Below are 17,037 nucleotides of genomic sequence, written 5' to 3'. Positions count from 1 at the left end.
ACCATAATGCACGAACTCCTGAAACTCCGTGGAGGTAAAGGTGTGCCATTGTCAGTTACCAAAGAGTCAGGTATGCTGTGGGAGCGAAAGATCCGCCACATCGCGCGGATGGCTGACCGGGACGAGGTTGACGGGACCGGTGTCACCTCGAGCCACTTTGTGTAAGCATCGAGTAGTATAAAGAAGATCTGTCCCTGGAAGGGCCCGGCAAAGTCCAAAAGTAGTCTTGCCCACGGCTTGTGGGACGACTCCCATGGTCACACTGGTGCTTTCGGGAGCTCGGGCTGTGACTCTTGACATATCTGGCAGCGCTTTACAGTATCCTCAACCTCACTGTCCAACCCCAGCTACCATACATCGCTCCGGGCCAAGGCTTTCATTCTGACTATCCCTGGGTGGTGTTCATGTAGGGCGGTGAGTACTCGCCCTTGCAGGGGTGGCGGTATCACCACCCGGCTTCCCCACAACAAGCACCCTTTGTGGGAGAACAACTTGTCGCGGCGGCCCGAGAATGCCGAGAACTTGGGTCCCACTGAGCCGGCAGGCCACCCCCTTCCCACCCAGTCCAGGACCCAGAGAGGAGGCGATCTCCCCCACTTGAACCGGGCGATAGGGCAGGTCCTTCAGCAAGGCAATGTGGTGCGCTGGGTCAGAGGAAGGCAGCGGGAGGCGGCTCAGGGTGTCTGCGTGGCCCATCGCCTTACCAGGGCAGTGGATCAGAGAGTACTGGTAGCCTGCAAGGAAGATGGACCACCGCAGCACCCGGGGAGACAAAATCTGGCCCAAGGGGGTTTGTGGTCGGTAACAATCATGAAGACCCGGCCATACAGGTAGTCGTGAAATTTTTTCACAGCGGCCACGATCGCAAGGGCCTCTTTGTCTATTTGTACATAATTGCGCTCAGCTACCAACAGCGTACGGGAGTAATAAGCCATGGGAACCTCACGGCCATCGGCCAGCCGGTGCCCCAGGGCTGCCCCCACCCCATAGGGAGAAGCGTCGCGAGCTAACACCACGGGCAGGGACTCATTGAAGTGGGCGAGGACATCTTTGGGTACCAACAGTTATTTACCACCCAGAAGGCAGCAGTGTGTTTAGGACCCCAGACCCATGGAGCGTGTCGAGGAGTCTGTGAAGAGGTTTAGTGATGGTGGCCTTGTTGGGGAGAAAGGAGTGATAAAAATTTTAAAGTCCCAGGAAGGCCTGCAACTTCAACTTAGATGAGGGTGTGGGCACTTGACTGATGGCTTGCGTAGGGTGAATTCCTTGGGCATCTACCGCAAACCCCAAGAATTCTATCCGCGGCACCCCCAGGAGGCATTTCTCCCGTTTGACCTTCAGGCCGGCAGTGTCAAAGTGCTCGAGCACTGTCCGGAGCCGCAATTAAAACGTTGTCGAAGAACGGCTGGACTCCTGGGATGCCTTTGAGGAGACAATCCATCATGTTTTGAAAAACACCCCCAAATTGCAGCCGCCGCACTCTGAAAGCCCCCCGGTGGGTTACTATAGTTTGGGCTTCTGCGGTGGCGTTGTCCACTGGCAGCTGTTGATAGGCCTGGGCCAAGTCCAGCTTACCGAAAACCCTTGCCCCCACTAAGGAGATCAACACGTGACTGACCACCGGTACTGGGTACGCGTGGTCTTGAAGTGCCTTGTTAATGGTACACTTATAATCGGCACAAATTCTGACGTCCCCATTAGGCTTCACCGGGGTGGCGATGGGGGTTTTCCAGCGGGCATGTGGCACCGGTTCTAGCACTCCCTGCTCCACCAGGCGGTCCAGTTTGGACTCTATCTTGGGCCACAATGCCGCAATGCTAACGGGGGCCGCCTGGCCTTCATTCGGATGGGCCGCACCGTGGGATCAAGTTCAAGTAAAACCGGGGTGCCAGAGTAGCGGCCAAGCGTGCCCTCGAAGACCCTCAGGAACTCCTCACAGACCGAATTAAAGTTCTGAGGCTGTATGGCGTTTATGCCCGTCACCGCAAATCCCAGGGGCCCAAACCACGCAAGTTCCCGCAGGCATGTGAGTCTCCCTTCCACCACCAGCAATTCTAAAGGGCCATCAAAGTCTCTGAATTGTACCCTGAATTTGCCCCAGGCCTTGATGGCCATGGGGTTCTTCTGGAAGTCCTGGAGGGACAGACCCTGTGGCTGCTTTAGGAGCCCCCCCCCCCCCAGGGCAGAGTTTACTTAATGTCTCTGCAGAGATTATGGAAAACAAGAAGCCCGTGTCCAGTTCCATTCTACAGGAGGACCCCTCTATTAACACAGTAACATGCATTTTGTTAGGGGCTTCTGGGGGCAAATTCATTACCTGGTGTTGGTTGATGGTCAGCGTATGCAGATCCAGGTCCTCCTGGTGAGTGGATGTCTTCTTCCGGGTGCCGCGGGATCGGCAGGCGCGGATGATGTGGCCTTGCTTCCCACATGTTCGGCAGACGGTGTCGCAGAAACGGCATGTCTTGCGCTCGTGTGTGTCCCCGCAGCTAGCACAGGATGCTTGGGTAGCCAGCTTCTCGGGATGTGCTGTTGCTCCCTACGGGGGTCGTGGATTCCTGCAGCTGGGCTGTCGAACGTGCAGGACTTCTTCTTCCGAGTTGTCGGACGCCGCAGCTGGGAACACGTGGTGTGTTGATGATGGTGAATGGTCACGGTGTGAGCCCTCAAATGCAGTGGCCATCTGTAGGGCTGCTTCTAACTTGAGGTCTGTGGTACCTACAAGTTTGCGGCGAAGCTTGGCATCCCGGATGCCCCAATCGAATTGGGTTAAGATGATGTCCTCGACATCCTGGAACTCGCAGTCCATCGCTTGCTGGCAGAGTTCGGCCATGAAAGCAGGGGCCGTTTCACCGGGCCGCTGGAGGCACGCCTGGAAGTACGCCTGGAAGTCCATGCGCTTGGCCATCTTGGTGGGCTTTGGCGCATAGTACTTTGTGAGGGCTGTGATGATCTTGTCGTATGTGTTCTTGGTCAGCTTATTGGAAGCCAGGAGGCCCTTGTCCAGGCGAATGGTGGCCACCCCACATGTGCTGAGGAGTAGGGCCCATTTCTTGACTGTGTCGGTGACCTCATGGTAGGTGAACTAGCTGGTGAGCTGGTCCACCCACGATTCCCAAAACTCGGAGTGTGTGGGGTCGAAGACTTTGAGGTGTCCCAGAGTGACAGCCATGACTCTCACGTGAAGTGGGGAGTGATGTCCTGGGGAGCAGTGTGTGGTGCAGTGCTGCTCATGAGCAATGTGGGGTGAGGTGACTTCCGAAGGAACGATGCTCGGGGCACAGCTGTTTGAAGAGTCCGGCTCGCTCAACGGGATCCTATCCTCATCGCCAGTATAAAGTACTGAGCCTGAGGCATAGCATAGTGATTTCAGCTTATACTTTATTCGTACATAGGAGAACGGAGATGAAGTAGCCGGGCCAGAGGCCGGCTTATATCTCCGTAGCAAACCACACCCAAACACACACCCACACCCGTGCTAGGATATTTACAGTGCACCCAAGTCCCATAGGTCAATTCTCGGATCCAAGCCGTTCAATAGAGGGCCATAGGATCCGTTCGGGCTATTGTCTCTGGAAGCGAAGCTTGGGCCATTTGCATGGCCACGTGTGGACCCGACCGCATGTGCGGTTTCTCTGGGTACACAACATACACCAGGAAATGCTGATCGCCACTTTGGGATCAGGAAACAATTTTTCTCCAGGCCAGTTTGGCTGGGGGTCCTGGAGGTTTTTTGCCATCTTCTGGGCATAGAACAGGGGACTCTGGGGGTGTGGGAGGAATTATTTGAGAGATTTCGTGCATTGTGCAGGGGGTTGGACTAGATGACTCTGGAGGTCCCTTCCAACTCTATGAAAATACAGACACTGTGATGTGCTGGCGAACATATTTAGTAAAACATTTTACAATCAATAGATAAATCTTATGTCCCATTATAGAGAAGTAAATAATATTACAAAGAGAAGTCCATCCTCATGATGTCACTACGAGCACCCGGATGTAAGCTCGTTTTGTCAGTCTTCCTCAGGAGGATTCCTATTGTCTTCAAAGTTATCAGCCTCTTGTTACAATTCAGTGTTTATACTGGGAGCAAGCCAGTCCTTAACCTTTTCTCTTAACAGATGCAAAAGCCTTCTGAATTTGGCTGGCAAAATGTTCTCTGCAGACCTCAGTAGTATTTTATTTTCATCAGAGTTATCATCCTGGAATAAACCATGGTTATTGAAATGAGAAACAACACGAAGCTGAATGGAACTGAATAATTTTTAGCAATATTAAATATTATTAAGACCTCTTAATGCCACTTAAGCGTTTATATTAGGAGCAAGCCAGTCCTGAATCTTGCTGGCAAAATGCTCTCTACAAAAAGATTGAAACTAGCTCTAGTTAAAGAAAACTGTTCCAAGTAATTCCAGACTCCTAGGGTCCTAGGCTGAGGTCTTTCACATCACTTATGACCTGACCCTTGCTGGAGACCAGGGATTGAACCTGGGACCTTCTACATGCCAATGCTCTCCCTCTGAGCCACAGCTTGCTGACTTCTGGCAAATTCCCCCCCCCCCCCTTTACACACTTGAAGGTGCAATAAAGGGGAAAGGAGCCCTTGATAGATTTTTGATTGCCATTTTGCTGTTAAGGGTATCTAGGCTCTGTTGGGGCAAAGGGAAAAGAAGGCAAATCACATCAAATCCTGGTTTGCAAACAAAGAGAAGCCTCTTGCACCAGTGGGAGCCCATAGGCTGGGCAAGTCTGACTTGGGCATTGAAGGGGAAGGTGAGGCCAAGGGTGGGGAAGAATGTAGTGAACCTGCTTAAATATACCAGATAAACAATGACTGCATAGATTCTGTGGCACTTGTGAGGCTGAAGCCCTGGACATAGATTGGCAGAGCTCGAGCAGAACGTTCAGCCGCATTCCAGCAGCTCAGGGAACCAAGCTTTCAAAACTTTTTGCAGTCTCTGCCAGGCTTCTCTGAGACAGAGCAGGTTGTTCTTGAATCAGAGACCGATTCTTGTGGGGCATGCTGAGGAGTTTCTAGTTGCCTGTTCAGCTAAAACAAAATCCAAGTAATCCACATGTTGACCATGGGCACAGCTGCTAGAAGAACTATGGTGTTTGCGTGGTGTCACGATCCCTGTCCAGGAAGGACAAGACCACTGATCAGCAGTAGCTGTATGTACTTTGGATCCAGATATATGCCTCTCCCTGTCAAGGGGATTCCCCGGTGGCCCTGGGAGAGTTTAGCGCTCCCCCCCCCCTTCTTCCACCCTGCATTGTTTAGCTAGGTGAAGGAATTCAGCTGATGAGGGTGACGCAGGAATCCCTTCTTCTGCCAAGGCAAAGCAAAACAAGTGGAGCCAAGGCAGGAAGGCTGTCCCAGAGTAGCTGAAATGGCTCCTGCCGCCCATGGTGGTGGATCTTGACTGGACTCTGCAATGAGGGGGACTTCAGTCTGTGTTGCAAATTTCCAGTATTGCCTCAAAGCAGAGAGTGGGGAAATCCCCAGGATGGAGGGAAAGACTTGGCTATCCGAGAAGCCGGTGGCTGGATTATGGGCTGGGTTATACAGAGTCCATTATGTAAAGGATGGGGCGGGGGCAGCAGAAGGGGAGTGAGAGAGCTTCCCTCAGCCGCCTCCTTTTTCCTGCCTAGACAAAGAGTTGCCAAGCAGTCTGCAGGGAGGGAAAGTCCCTTTGCAACTCCCAGGTTCGGCTGACTGCATTGCTGAAGGATGCAAAGAGAGAAGAAAGGCAGTGGACTGTATTGTAATTCTTGGTTGATGTCATGCACATCATTTGGGAAGTTTCATACCAGATTATTGTATCATCAAAGATTTTGTTGTGCATGGGCAGTCACCGTGAGAAGTTATCCATGGCCTATGCCATAAATTTACAGCTACCGCACAGCATATGAGAAAGCAACACCTGGATTCAGTATGTATATATTTGCTTCTGTATGAACCTTATTTCAGGCATATGCTGTTGATGTTCTGTGAAGTCTGACATTCAGGCTGCTAGTTTTTAATCTTTCAATTTTTGCTATTGTGTACACCATAAACAAAAAAAATATTTTTGATCATGTTTATTTTTAAGTTAGCTTGATCCTTCAAACAGTGCTCTTTCCACACACACCCCGGTTCCAAAGCATTTTATTGAAGGCGAATGATCAATGGTTGGGAGCGAGTTGAGCTTGGTAAATGAAAGGCATTCTGTGCATCCTCAGTAATACTTTGCATATTCCACTCTAAGGACTATGGGAGGGAGGAGTGGATATTTACACCCACCCACCACCGTGCATCTTTCACAGAAAGCATGGTAACTTTTATTTTGGTTCTCTTAATACATGGATAACAATGCCAGGGTAATTGGTGCAGATGGAGATGCTACGATTTCAGATCAGATGTTTCCAGGTCATAACTCTTGGAGTAAATGTGAGCGCCTGAAATGAGAGCCAGTTTGGTGTAGTGGTTAAGTGCGCGGACTCTAATTTGGGAGAACCGGGTTTGATTCCCCACTCCTCCACTTGCACCTGGCTGGATGACCTTGGGCAAGCCGCAGCTCTGATAAGAGCTGTTCTTGAAAAAGAGCAGTTTCTGTCAAGAGCTCTCTCAGCCCCACCTCCCTCACAAGGGTGTCTGTTGTGGGGAGGGGAAGGAGTTTGTAAGCCGCTCTGAGACACCTTTGGGTAGTGAAGGGCGGGGTATAAATCCAATCTCTTCTTCGTCTTCTTCTATTTTTAAATAAATTTTATTTTGTTATACTTACTTTTCATACACCAGTGGATAGGACACAGAGAAAATGTTCCATACATTAATAATCATACGTCCAGCTCAGTTTGAAAAGAAGACAAAAAGAGAGAAGAAAGCCCGTACTCAAAAACCCATACTCCCACAATCTGTCACATTTACTACTCCCAATCAAATACTCATAAATTTGTGCCTGCCACTGCCCAGTATTAATCAATTTATTTTCCTGATAGTCTTTTGTTCAGGTGTCTCTCAAGATATTGTCTTTTACCAGCTCCTTTGGTTTGTTTCTATTCCAGTGTACAAAAATGAGAACAGTGTTTCCATAAATGTCTCCTGCACCTTACTTTCTCCTTCGCAGACCTTCTTATAAACTGCCGTCTTACACATCAACATGCCCCTGGAACAGTTTTTTTTAAAGGAACACCATCTCTGTCCTTGAGGACAGGAAACTTTAAGTCTACATGCAACCCAGGTTATTTCAAAAGTGTGGAAGCCAATAGGACTCTGGAGACCCAGGTTCAGAAACCCCAGTTTTCCATGAAACTTGCTGGGTGACCTTGTTCTAAACCTGCCTTCTTGTGAGGATGAAGTGGGGGAGCAGAGAGGTTGAGCTCCTGGGGATTTTCTACTCTACCCTGCCTCTCTCAGGCACACACTTAAAAGTGAAGAATTGCTGAGCGCCCTGGTTTTTGCGTGGGTGGGGTTGTTTCTCACTGCGATTGATGTTGCTTCTCTCCTGCTTCCCTTCCAGACTCCACCCCCAGCACGCCTTTTGTGGAGATCATTGAACAGCCCAAGCAGCGGGGCATGCGTTTCCGTTACCAGTGCGAAGGACGCTTGGCTGGCTCCATTCCTGGGGAACGCAGCACAGACACCACGAAGACACACCCCACCATCAAGGTCAGCTCCACAGCATTTTGGGGAGGAGGTGACCCTTGGGGATCGAGGAATTCTTGCATCTGTTGCCAGGGCAGTACGAAGGCGGGAGTAGAGAAGAGCAGGCCTTTGAGAACATTGTTTTCTCTTCTTTAGAAGCTCACTGTGCTGTCTGTCCAGATACTTTTCCAGGCGGCAAACAAAAAGTAGAAATAAAACAATAAATCGATAAGATGAACCCTGCAGCAGTAAAACCATCTGCGAAACATAAAGCCAGCGAAACCAACTGCATGAAGTAATCCTTCCAAGAATAAAAAGCAAGCCATAAAACATTATAAAGAATGGAATCCACGGACCAAGATCATAAAATAAACAGCTGAAAAGATGGGATAAAACTTCAGTTCAAAGCCTGGGTGAACAAAAATGTTTTGGCTTGGGGCCTAAAGGGCAGTTAGGTAGGCACCAGGTGAGCCGTTGTGGAGGGCATTTCAAAGGTGAGCCCCAACCACTGACAATGCCGTGTCTCTGGTGACTGCCCACCTCACCTCTACAGCTGAAGGCATAAAGAGCCAGGTTAGAGAGGATGACCTTAAGAACATCAGAAGAGCCCTGCTGGATCAGATTCATGGTCCATCTAGTCCAGCATCCTGTCTCATAAAGTGGCCAACCAGTTCTCCTGGAGGGCCAACAACACAGCATAAAGGCCGAGACCTTCCCCTGATCTTGCCTCCTGGCTCTGGGATTCAGAGGTTTAGTGCCTCTGAATATGGAGGTTCCCCTCAGTCAACATGGCTACTAGCCATTGATAAACAGCCTCCATGAATCTATCTAATCCCCTTTTAAATCTGTTTATTCCTATGGCTGTCACTACATCCTCTGGCAGCAAATTCCATATTTTAATCAGTCACTGTGTGCAATAGATCAAGATGAGTAGCTGTGTTAGTCTGTCTGCGGCAGTTGAAAAGAGTAAGAGCCCAGTAGCACTTTAAAGACTAACAAAATTTGTGGTAGGGTTGTACAGGATTAGCCCACTCAGGCCAGTCCAGGGATGAGAGGGAATCCTGTACTTTTCAGTACATTAAACAACAAACCACGAGATGGTCTATACCCTCGCTGGTTTCCAGACAATTTGCCACCAGAACCTCTTTTCACTAGTCCCTGCTTCTCCTAAGGGAAGAGATTCCAAACCCTTGGGACACATTAGCAACTCAATCCAAAGATGCACACTTTTACTCTTACCAAGGTAGCATATGTGGTCAGGGTTAGGCACAAGATTTAGCCTTGGAGTTCAAGTTACAACACCAGAGACAATTAGAAATAAGAAGGCTCTTTATTCAGTACAGAGTTTAGCATAGACTACCAGAGATTACAAAAATACCAAAGGCTAGGGTTGTTTGCCTTAACTAAACATAATGATTCATAGTTACCAAGTCAGGAGTATTCATCAGTCCAACATAGTCCAAGTACCAAGGGATTTTGAGGAGAAATCCCATCTTTGCACAACCATGTGCTCCAGTTCACAAAGCAACTCTTTGTCTCCCAAGAGACAGCATTTCAGGTGCAATAAAACAGGCAGCAAGAGCCTCAGAGCTAATAGAACAAGAGACTCGAGAATATGAAGAGGAGACTCACTCCCATAGGGATCAAACAATTATACCCCAAGCTAATCATGACTAGCTGTGGCTTTTGGCCAATCAGAGTAGCAAGGGTGTGTGGCCAATTTCTGGTTGCCATAGCTGCAACACAGGAATGGCTAGAAGTTTGGAGGCCCCAACTGCAGTCATGTGACCCAGTTTCCAGCTACTTCATTGTGTACGTGACTTCTCGCATGTGGGGCCTAGTGTGGAGCCTTACAGTCTAGCTTCTAGCATGGAAGTGTGAAGAATGTGGGTTATAAAGTTGTTCAGGCCATCTGGCCCACCATTTGGCTTGCAACAGGAAATAAGGCACAGCCTGTTATCAGAAAAGACATCACAGGAGAAGGCAGGAGACTTTTAGAAATCAATATTTCTATACAAGGGTATGAGCTTTCGTGAGTCACTGCAAATTTCTTCAGATAATCTGAAGATTTCTACTTCTTACCCTTTTCTACTGTGTAAAGTAGTGGGTTTTTTTGTCTGTCCTTGAACCTACTGTCCATCAGCTTCATTGGATGCCCTCGGGCTCCAGTATTTTGGGACAGGGAGAAAATATCTTTGTCAACTCTCTCCACCCCATATGTAATTTTATGAACCTCTATCCTGTCCCTCAAAGTGGGATTTTTTTATCCCAATGTGTGTGACTTTACACTTCTCAACACTTAACTTCATTTGCCACATTGTCGCCCATTTATCCGGTTGGTGGAGGTCCTCTTTGAGCTCTCCACAGTCAGCCTTGGTTTTCACCATCCAGAATAATTGTATGTCATCTGCAAACTTGGCAGATCGTTCCAGATCATTTAAGAATAAATTAAGTAGTACCAGCCCCAATACCGATCCTTGTGGGACCCCACTGCTTACTTCCCTCCATTGTGAGAACTGTCCATTGATTCCTACTCTTTGCTTCCCGCCACTTAACCAGTTTTTAATCCATAAGAGAACCCGTCATATCCCATGACTGCTAAGTTTATTCAGGAGTCTTTGGTGAGGTACCATGTCAAAAGCCTTTTGAAAGTTCTAGCACATAATGTCTATTGGGTCACTGTTGTCTACATGCTTGTTCACTTTCTCAAAGAACTCCAAAAGGTTGGTGAGGCAGGACTACCTTTGCAGAAGTCATGCTGATTTTCCCTCAGCAGGCTTTTCCCCTCTATGTGCCTAACCATTTATCTTTGATTACAGTTTCTACTAATTTGTCTGGGACAGATGTTAGGCTGACTGGTCTGTGATTTCTTGGTTCCCCTCTAGATCCCCTTTTAAAAACTGGTGTAACATTTGCATCTCTCCAGTCTTCTGGTACAGCGGCTGAATTTAATAATAGGTTACATATACGGGTTTGTATATCAACGATCTCACATCTGAGTTCCTTAAGAATGCCATCAGGACCTGGAGACTTAACGGTTTTTAATTCCCCCAATAAGTCTAGAACTTCATCTCTGGTCACCTCAATTTGGTTCAGTTCTTCAGACTCCCTTTGTGAAAATAGGGGCTGTGGCATGGGTATGTGCCCCACACTTTCCACGATGAACACAGAAGCAAAAAAGTCATTGAGCTTCTCTGCCATCTCCCCATCTTCCTTTAGCAATCTCTTTATTATTTTGTCATCCAAAGGCCCTGTTGTTTCTCTGGCTGGTTTCCTGCTCCAGCTATATTTTAAAAAAATGTTATTGTCTTGATGCTTTTAGCAACCTGCTCCTCAAAATCTCTTTTTGCATGCCTAATTATTGACTTCTGTTTCTTTTGCCAGAACCTGTGATCCCTCCTGTTCAATTCATTGAGGCAGACCTTTCACTTTTTAATAGAAGCCTCTTTGCTTTTTATAGCTTCCTTGACTTGCGTTGTTAACCACACAGGCCTTCTTTAGACTTGGCCTTTCTTGACTTGTGGAATGCTTTCTATTTTGGGCTTCAATTAGTGTGGCTTTAAATAGCTTCCAAGCATCCTCTAGGAATTTGACTCTTTTGTGTTTCCTTTTGAGCTTCCTTTTTACTATTCCCCTCTTTTTGTAAAGTTCCTTCTTTTGAAAACAAATGTGACAGTTTTGGACTTTAGGGGTAACTTTTCATTGCCCTGAATGTTGAACTTAATAGCATTGTGGTCACTGTTCCCAACTGGTGTAACAGCCTCTACATCTCTCACCAGGAGACATGCTCAGAACCAAGTCTACCACTCTACCACTCTAGTTGGCTCTATGATCAACTGTTTCAGTGCACAATCATTTATGATATCTAGGAATCTCATTTCTACAGCATGACTCGAGCACATGTTTACTCAGTCAATGTGATGGTAGTTAAAATCTCCCAATATAGTAGTCACCTCCCTTATTTCCTTCTCCAGTTCCAGGGTTTGATCATGTAGGTGATGGTGCACCCCCACTTTTAAGTAACCATTTGGGCGTAGTCTTTCCACCCATATCGCTTCTGTTGGGTAGTTAATCCCCTTAATGTTTTCTAACTTACTTGATTCTACGCCCTCTTTGATTTACAATGCAACACCTCTCCCAACCCATCCCTCCCTGTCCTGCCTGTAGAGATGATACCCAGCAATGACTGTATCCTATAGATTTTCCCCATTTCACCATGTTTCTGATATACCGAGCATTCCAGCTCCCCCGTCTTAGCTCGGAGACTTCTAGCATTTTGCTGCCTGGTTAACAATGTGGGAGGAGGCAGTCCTTCAAGTAGCCAGATCAGTTGGTCAGGGTGGTGAAAACCAGTGAAGATTGTGAGGCATGCCAAAGGGATCTGTCAAGGATGGGCGAGTGGGCGTCAACATGGCAGATGGGGTTCAATGTGGCCAAGTGCAAGGTGATGCACATTGGAGCCAAAAATCCTAACTATAAATACACATTGATGGGGTCTGAACTGGCAGAGACTGATCAAGAGAGAGATCTTGGAGTTGTAGTAGATAACTCACTGAAAATGTCGAGACAGTGTGTGACTGCAATAAAGAAGGCCAATGCTATGCTGGGGATTATTAGGATTATTAGGAAAACAGATCAGCCAATATCATAATGCCCCTATATAAATCAATGGTGCGACCTCATTTGGAATACTGTGTGCAGTTCTGGTCACCACACCTTAAAAAGGATATTATAGCTTTGGAAAAAGTGCAGAAAAGGGCAACTAGAATGATAAAAGGGTTGGAACACTTTCCCTATGAGGAAAGGTTAAAGCGCTTAGGGCTCTTTAGCTTGGAGAAACGACGACTGAGGAGTGACATGATCGAGGCTTATAAGATTATGCATGGGAAAGAGCAGGTAGAGAAAGAGGTACTTTTCTCCCTTTCTCACAATACAAGAACTCGTGGGCACTCCATGAAACTGCTGAGCGGTCGGGTTAGAACAGATAAAAGGAAGTACTTCTTCACCCAAAGAGTGATTAACACATGGAATTCACTGCCACAGGAAGTGGTGGCGGCTACAAGCATGGACAGCTTCAAAAGGGAATTAGATAAGCATATGGAGCAGAGGTCCATCAGTGGCTATTAGCCACAAGGTATAGATAGGGGCTCTGGGGCAAGTGATACTCTGTCTTCTTGGTGCTTGGGGGGGGGGGTCAACAGTAGGAGGGCTTCTAATGTCCTGGCCCCACTGGTGGACCTCCTGATGGCACTGGTATTTCTGGCCACTGTGTGACACAGAGTGTTGGACGGGATGAGCCTTTGGCCTGATCCAACATTGGCGTCTCTTATGTTCTTATGTTCTTATCATAATTCATTTACGGTGCCACCCTAGGCAGAACTACACCCTTCTAAGTCCACTGAACACAGTGAACTTAGAAGGGTGTGTTTTGGTGACAGTGGTTGGAATGCTTAATGGTAAGAATCAGCATTTTCCGCTGTGTTCAGAAACAGACAATCAGCCAGTTAGAGCTCTTTGAGCACAGGGATGATATGATCCCTGTGTCCAGCCCTTGACAATAGCCTCAGAAACAAGACAGGCTTCAGTGTGAATACAATAAGAAAAAATAAGCTCACTGAAGAAAACCACTACTCTCTAACTTTACCACACTTGGTTATACTTTTTATAATGTTTATAATGCAGGTTTCTGATACTAGATAACATTCATCCTTATGTAAAGTGCATTTCATAAATATAGGCAAAGCCAGTAGATAATGGTATGAGCACAATACAAAATCTTGATGCAAATATTCTTGACACTGTTTTGGCTATGTTCCTGGAATGTTTTCTCTTTAAGACGTCTTAACGAAGCTCTGAAGTTGAAAAGCAGACTGAAAAGTCTTCGTTTTTCAAGCTCCTAAACAGCATTTATCACTCCTTCATTTGAAAACATGTGGATCCAAGGAATGCAAGAGATGAAGAGAACACACTTTCCTAGGATTAAAAAGCAGTTTCGAATATCTTTTTCATCTCTCTCTCTGTTGGTGTTCATCACCAATCTCTTGATGGAGCACTGCAGGAATGACAATGTAGATAATGTGGATCAACAAAACATCTCTCTAATGTCATCCCAAAGCTCCTGACAATAGCTTGGCTGCCAGTTTTCAAATTAGTTTAAAGGGCAGTCTTTGAGGGCAGACCCTTGGAACCCCTAATGGGGGAACAGTAGAATATTAAATAAATGTACACTTAGACAGCTGGAGAAGCAGATGTAGAAATGGTTTCTGTTGCCTTATAAACGCTACAGGACCTTCTCTGTAACCATTTTCCAGCCAAGCTGGGAGAGCAAAATTGTCCATGCTTGGCAGTCAGTTTACAGGGAATTAAGGGGCAACAGTCCCACACTAACAAAATTCTTAATTTTGAGTGTTGGGGCAAGTGCTGTCAGATTCACAAAATCTTCAAAAGGATGGGGAACTGGGGAGTGTGTAACTTTGCAGAGAACAATGCTGACAATTGGTTTTCCACCCTACCCTTTGGTCAGGAAAATGGCCCTGGTGGTTCTTGAATTATGCTTTTAAAACATCATTGTGTACAGTTTGTACCAAAAACGAGAACAGACTTGGTGTGCCTCCCACTGAAATGTGGATGGACACCAAGCACAGTCAGATGTGCACTAACGTTATTTCTATGTCTTTGTTCCCTTCCTCTGTTTGTAGATCCATAAATATGTGGGTCCAGACTGCCCTAGCTATACTGGCGGGGGACTGCCAATGTGGGGTTCATTGTGATGACAAAGATAAAGGGAGTTGGGAAGTTCAGATATTCAGTAACGGTTTCTCTCTCTTTCTCTTTTCCTCTGTTCGTAGATCCATAACTATGTGGGTCCAGGCAAGGTCCGCATCTCCCTGGTGACCAAGGAAACTCCCCACCGGCCCCACCCCCATGACCTGGTGGGAAAAGACTGCAAAGAAGGCTTCTACGAGGCAGAGCTGGCATCAGAGCGCTCCATCCACAGGTTAGCAGGCGCAAGGGGAGAGTCAGGACTCTGGCTTTTGTTCCTCTGGTTGTGTAGCTGTGGCTCGGAGTAGAACATCTGCTTGGTGTGCAAAAGGTCACAGGTTCAATTCCTGGCATCTCCAGTTCAAAAGGACCTGGCAGTAGGTGATGTGAAAGACCTCTGCTTGACATCCTAGAGAGCCACTGCCAGTCAGAGTAGACAGTACTGACCTTGGTAGACCAGTGGTCTGACTCTGTATAAGACAGCTACAATCCTAGAAGCTCAGAAAAAATATATACCGCAGGTTAGGAAAGGCACAAATAGGTATAGAAAAAGGCCTGCTTGGTTAACAAACAAAGTAATGGAAGCTGTAAAAGGTAAGAAGGATTCCTTTAAGCGGTGGAAAGCTAGAATTCACTGCCACAGGAGGTGGCGGTGGCTACAAGCATGGACAGCTTCAAGAGGGAACTGGATAAACATATGGAGCAGAGGTCCATCAGTGGCTATTAGCCACAAGGTATAGATAGGAACTCACAAGCTGGGCCAGGTGATGCTCTGTGTTCTTGGGGGGGGGCAACAGTGGGAGGGCTTCTAGTGTCCTGACCCCACTGATGGACCTCCTGATGGCACCTGGTATTTTTGGCCACTGTGTGACAGAGTGTTGGACTAGATGGGCCATTGGCCTGATCCAACATTGGCTTCTCTTATGTTCTTCGTCTCAGTGAGGTTGATAAAAGGGAACAGAGGCTGTGGCAAATAAAATGCAAGTTTGTGATCAGGCAAGCTAAAAGGGAATATGAGGAGCATATAGCAAAAAACATAAAGACGAACAATAAAACTTTCTTCAAATACATTAGAAGCAGAAAACCAGACAGGGAGGCTGGTGGGGCCCTTGGATGACCAAGGAGTAAAAGGAGTACTGAAGGACAATAGGGAAATGGCTGAGAAGCTGAATGCATTTTTTTTGCCTCTGTCTTCACTGTGGAAGATGAGAAGTGCTTGCCCACTCCAGAACCGCTGTTTTTGGGAGGGGTGTTGAAAGACCTGAGCCAGATTGAGGTGATGAGAGAGGAGGTCCTACGACTGATAGACAACTTAAAAACTGATAAATCACCAGGCCCAGATGGCATACATCCTAGAGTTCTTAAAGAACTCAAATGTGAACTTGTGGATCTCCTTACAAAAATATGTAATCTTTCCTTAAAATCTGTCTCCATTCCTGAGGACTGGAAGGTAGCTAATGTCACTCCCATCTTTAAAAAGGATTCCAGAGGAGATCCAGGAAATTACAGGCCAGTCGGTCTGATGTCAATACCGGGTATGTTGGTGGAAACTGTTAATAAGGAAAGAATTAGTAGGCACATAGATGAACAAAAACTATTGAGGCAGACTCAGCATGGGTTCCGTAAGGGAAGATCTTGTCTCACTAACCTGTTAGTGTTCTTTGAGGGAGTGAACAAACATGTGGACAAAGGGGACCCAATAGATGTTGTTTACCTTGACTTCCAGAAAGCTTTTGATAAAGTTCCTCATCAAAAGCTCCTAAGTAAGCTCAATAATCATGGGATAAAAGAACAGGTCCTTTTGTGGATCAAAACCTAGCTAATTAATAGGAAGCAGAGAGTGAGTATAAATGGGCAGTTTTCTCTGTGGACAGTGGTAAGCAATGGAGTACCGCAGGGATCAGTACTGGGTCCGATGCTTTTTAACTTATTCATTAATGATTTGGAGTTGGAAGTAAGCGGTGAAGTGGCTAAATTTGTGGTTGACATGAAATTTTTCAGGGTGGTGAAAACCAGGGAGGATTTTGAGGCACTCCAAAGGGATCTGTCGAGGACGAGCGAGTGGGCATCAACGTGGCAAATGGGGTTCAATGTGGCCAAATGCAAAGTGATGCACATTGGGGCCAAAAATCCTAACTATAAATACATGTTGATGGGGGTCCGAACTGGAAGAGACTGACCAAGAGAGAGATCTTGGAGTTGTAGTAGATAACTCACTGAAAATGTCGAGACAATGTGCGACTGCAATAAAAAAGGCCGACGCTATGCTGGGGATTATTAGGAAGGGAATTGAAAACAGATCAGCCAGTATCATAATGCCCCTGTATAAATCGATGGTGCGACCTCATTTGGAATACTGGGTACAGTTCTGGTCACCACATCTCAAAAAGGATATTATAGCATTGGAAATAGTGCAGAAAAGTGCAATTAGAATGATAAAAAGGTTGGAACACTTTCCCTATGAAGAAAGGTTACAGCACTTGGGGCTCTTTAGCTTGGAGAAACAACAACTGAGGGGTGACATGATCAAGGTTTACAAGATTATGCATGGGATAGACCTTGTAAAGAAAGAAATACTTTTCTCCCTTTCTGACAATACAAGAACTCATGGGCACTCAATGAAATTGCTGAGCATTCGGGTTAGAACAGAT

At 46.8% G+C, this 17,037-nt stretch overlaps 1 protein-coding gene across 2 annotated transcripts in view; it reads left to right on the top strand.

The window, feature by feature from the left end:
* RELA (v-rel avian reticuloendotheliosis viral oncogene homolog A) overlaps window positions 1–17,037 on the top strand; it is a 37,578-nt gene that overhangs the window by 14,578 nt on the left and 5,963 nt on the right. For both annotated transcript variants that reach the window (XM_015416865.1, XM_015416866.1), the window contains exons 3-4: window positions 7,500–7,648; window positions 14,473–14,621. In XM_015416865.1, coding sequence (XP_015272351.1) covers window positions 7,500–7,648; window positions 14,473–14,621 — 298 coding nt within the window. The remainder of the gene's footprint in view (window positions 1–7,499; window positions 7,649–14,472; window positions 14,622–17,037) is intronic.

Source organism: Gekko japonicus, unplaced genomic scaffold (assembly GCF_001447785.1).
Source record: "Gekko japonicus isolate JY-2015 unplaced genomic scaffold, Gekko_japonicus_V1.1 scaffold278, whole genome shotgun sequence".
In the NCBI taxonomy this organism is placed as follows: Eukaryota; Metazoa; Chordata; class Lepidosauria; order Squamata; family Gekkonidae; genus Gekko; species Gekko japonicus.
Note: the sequence above shows the minus strand (reverse complement) of the source record. Positions and strands in the feature narration are given on the sequence as shown.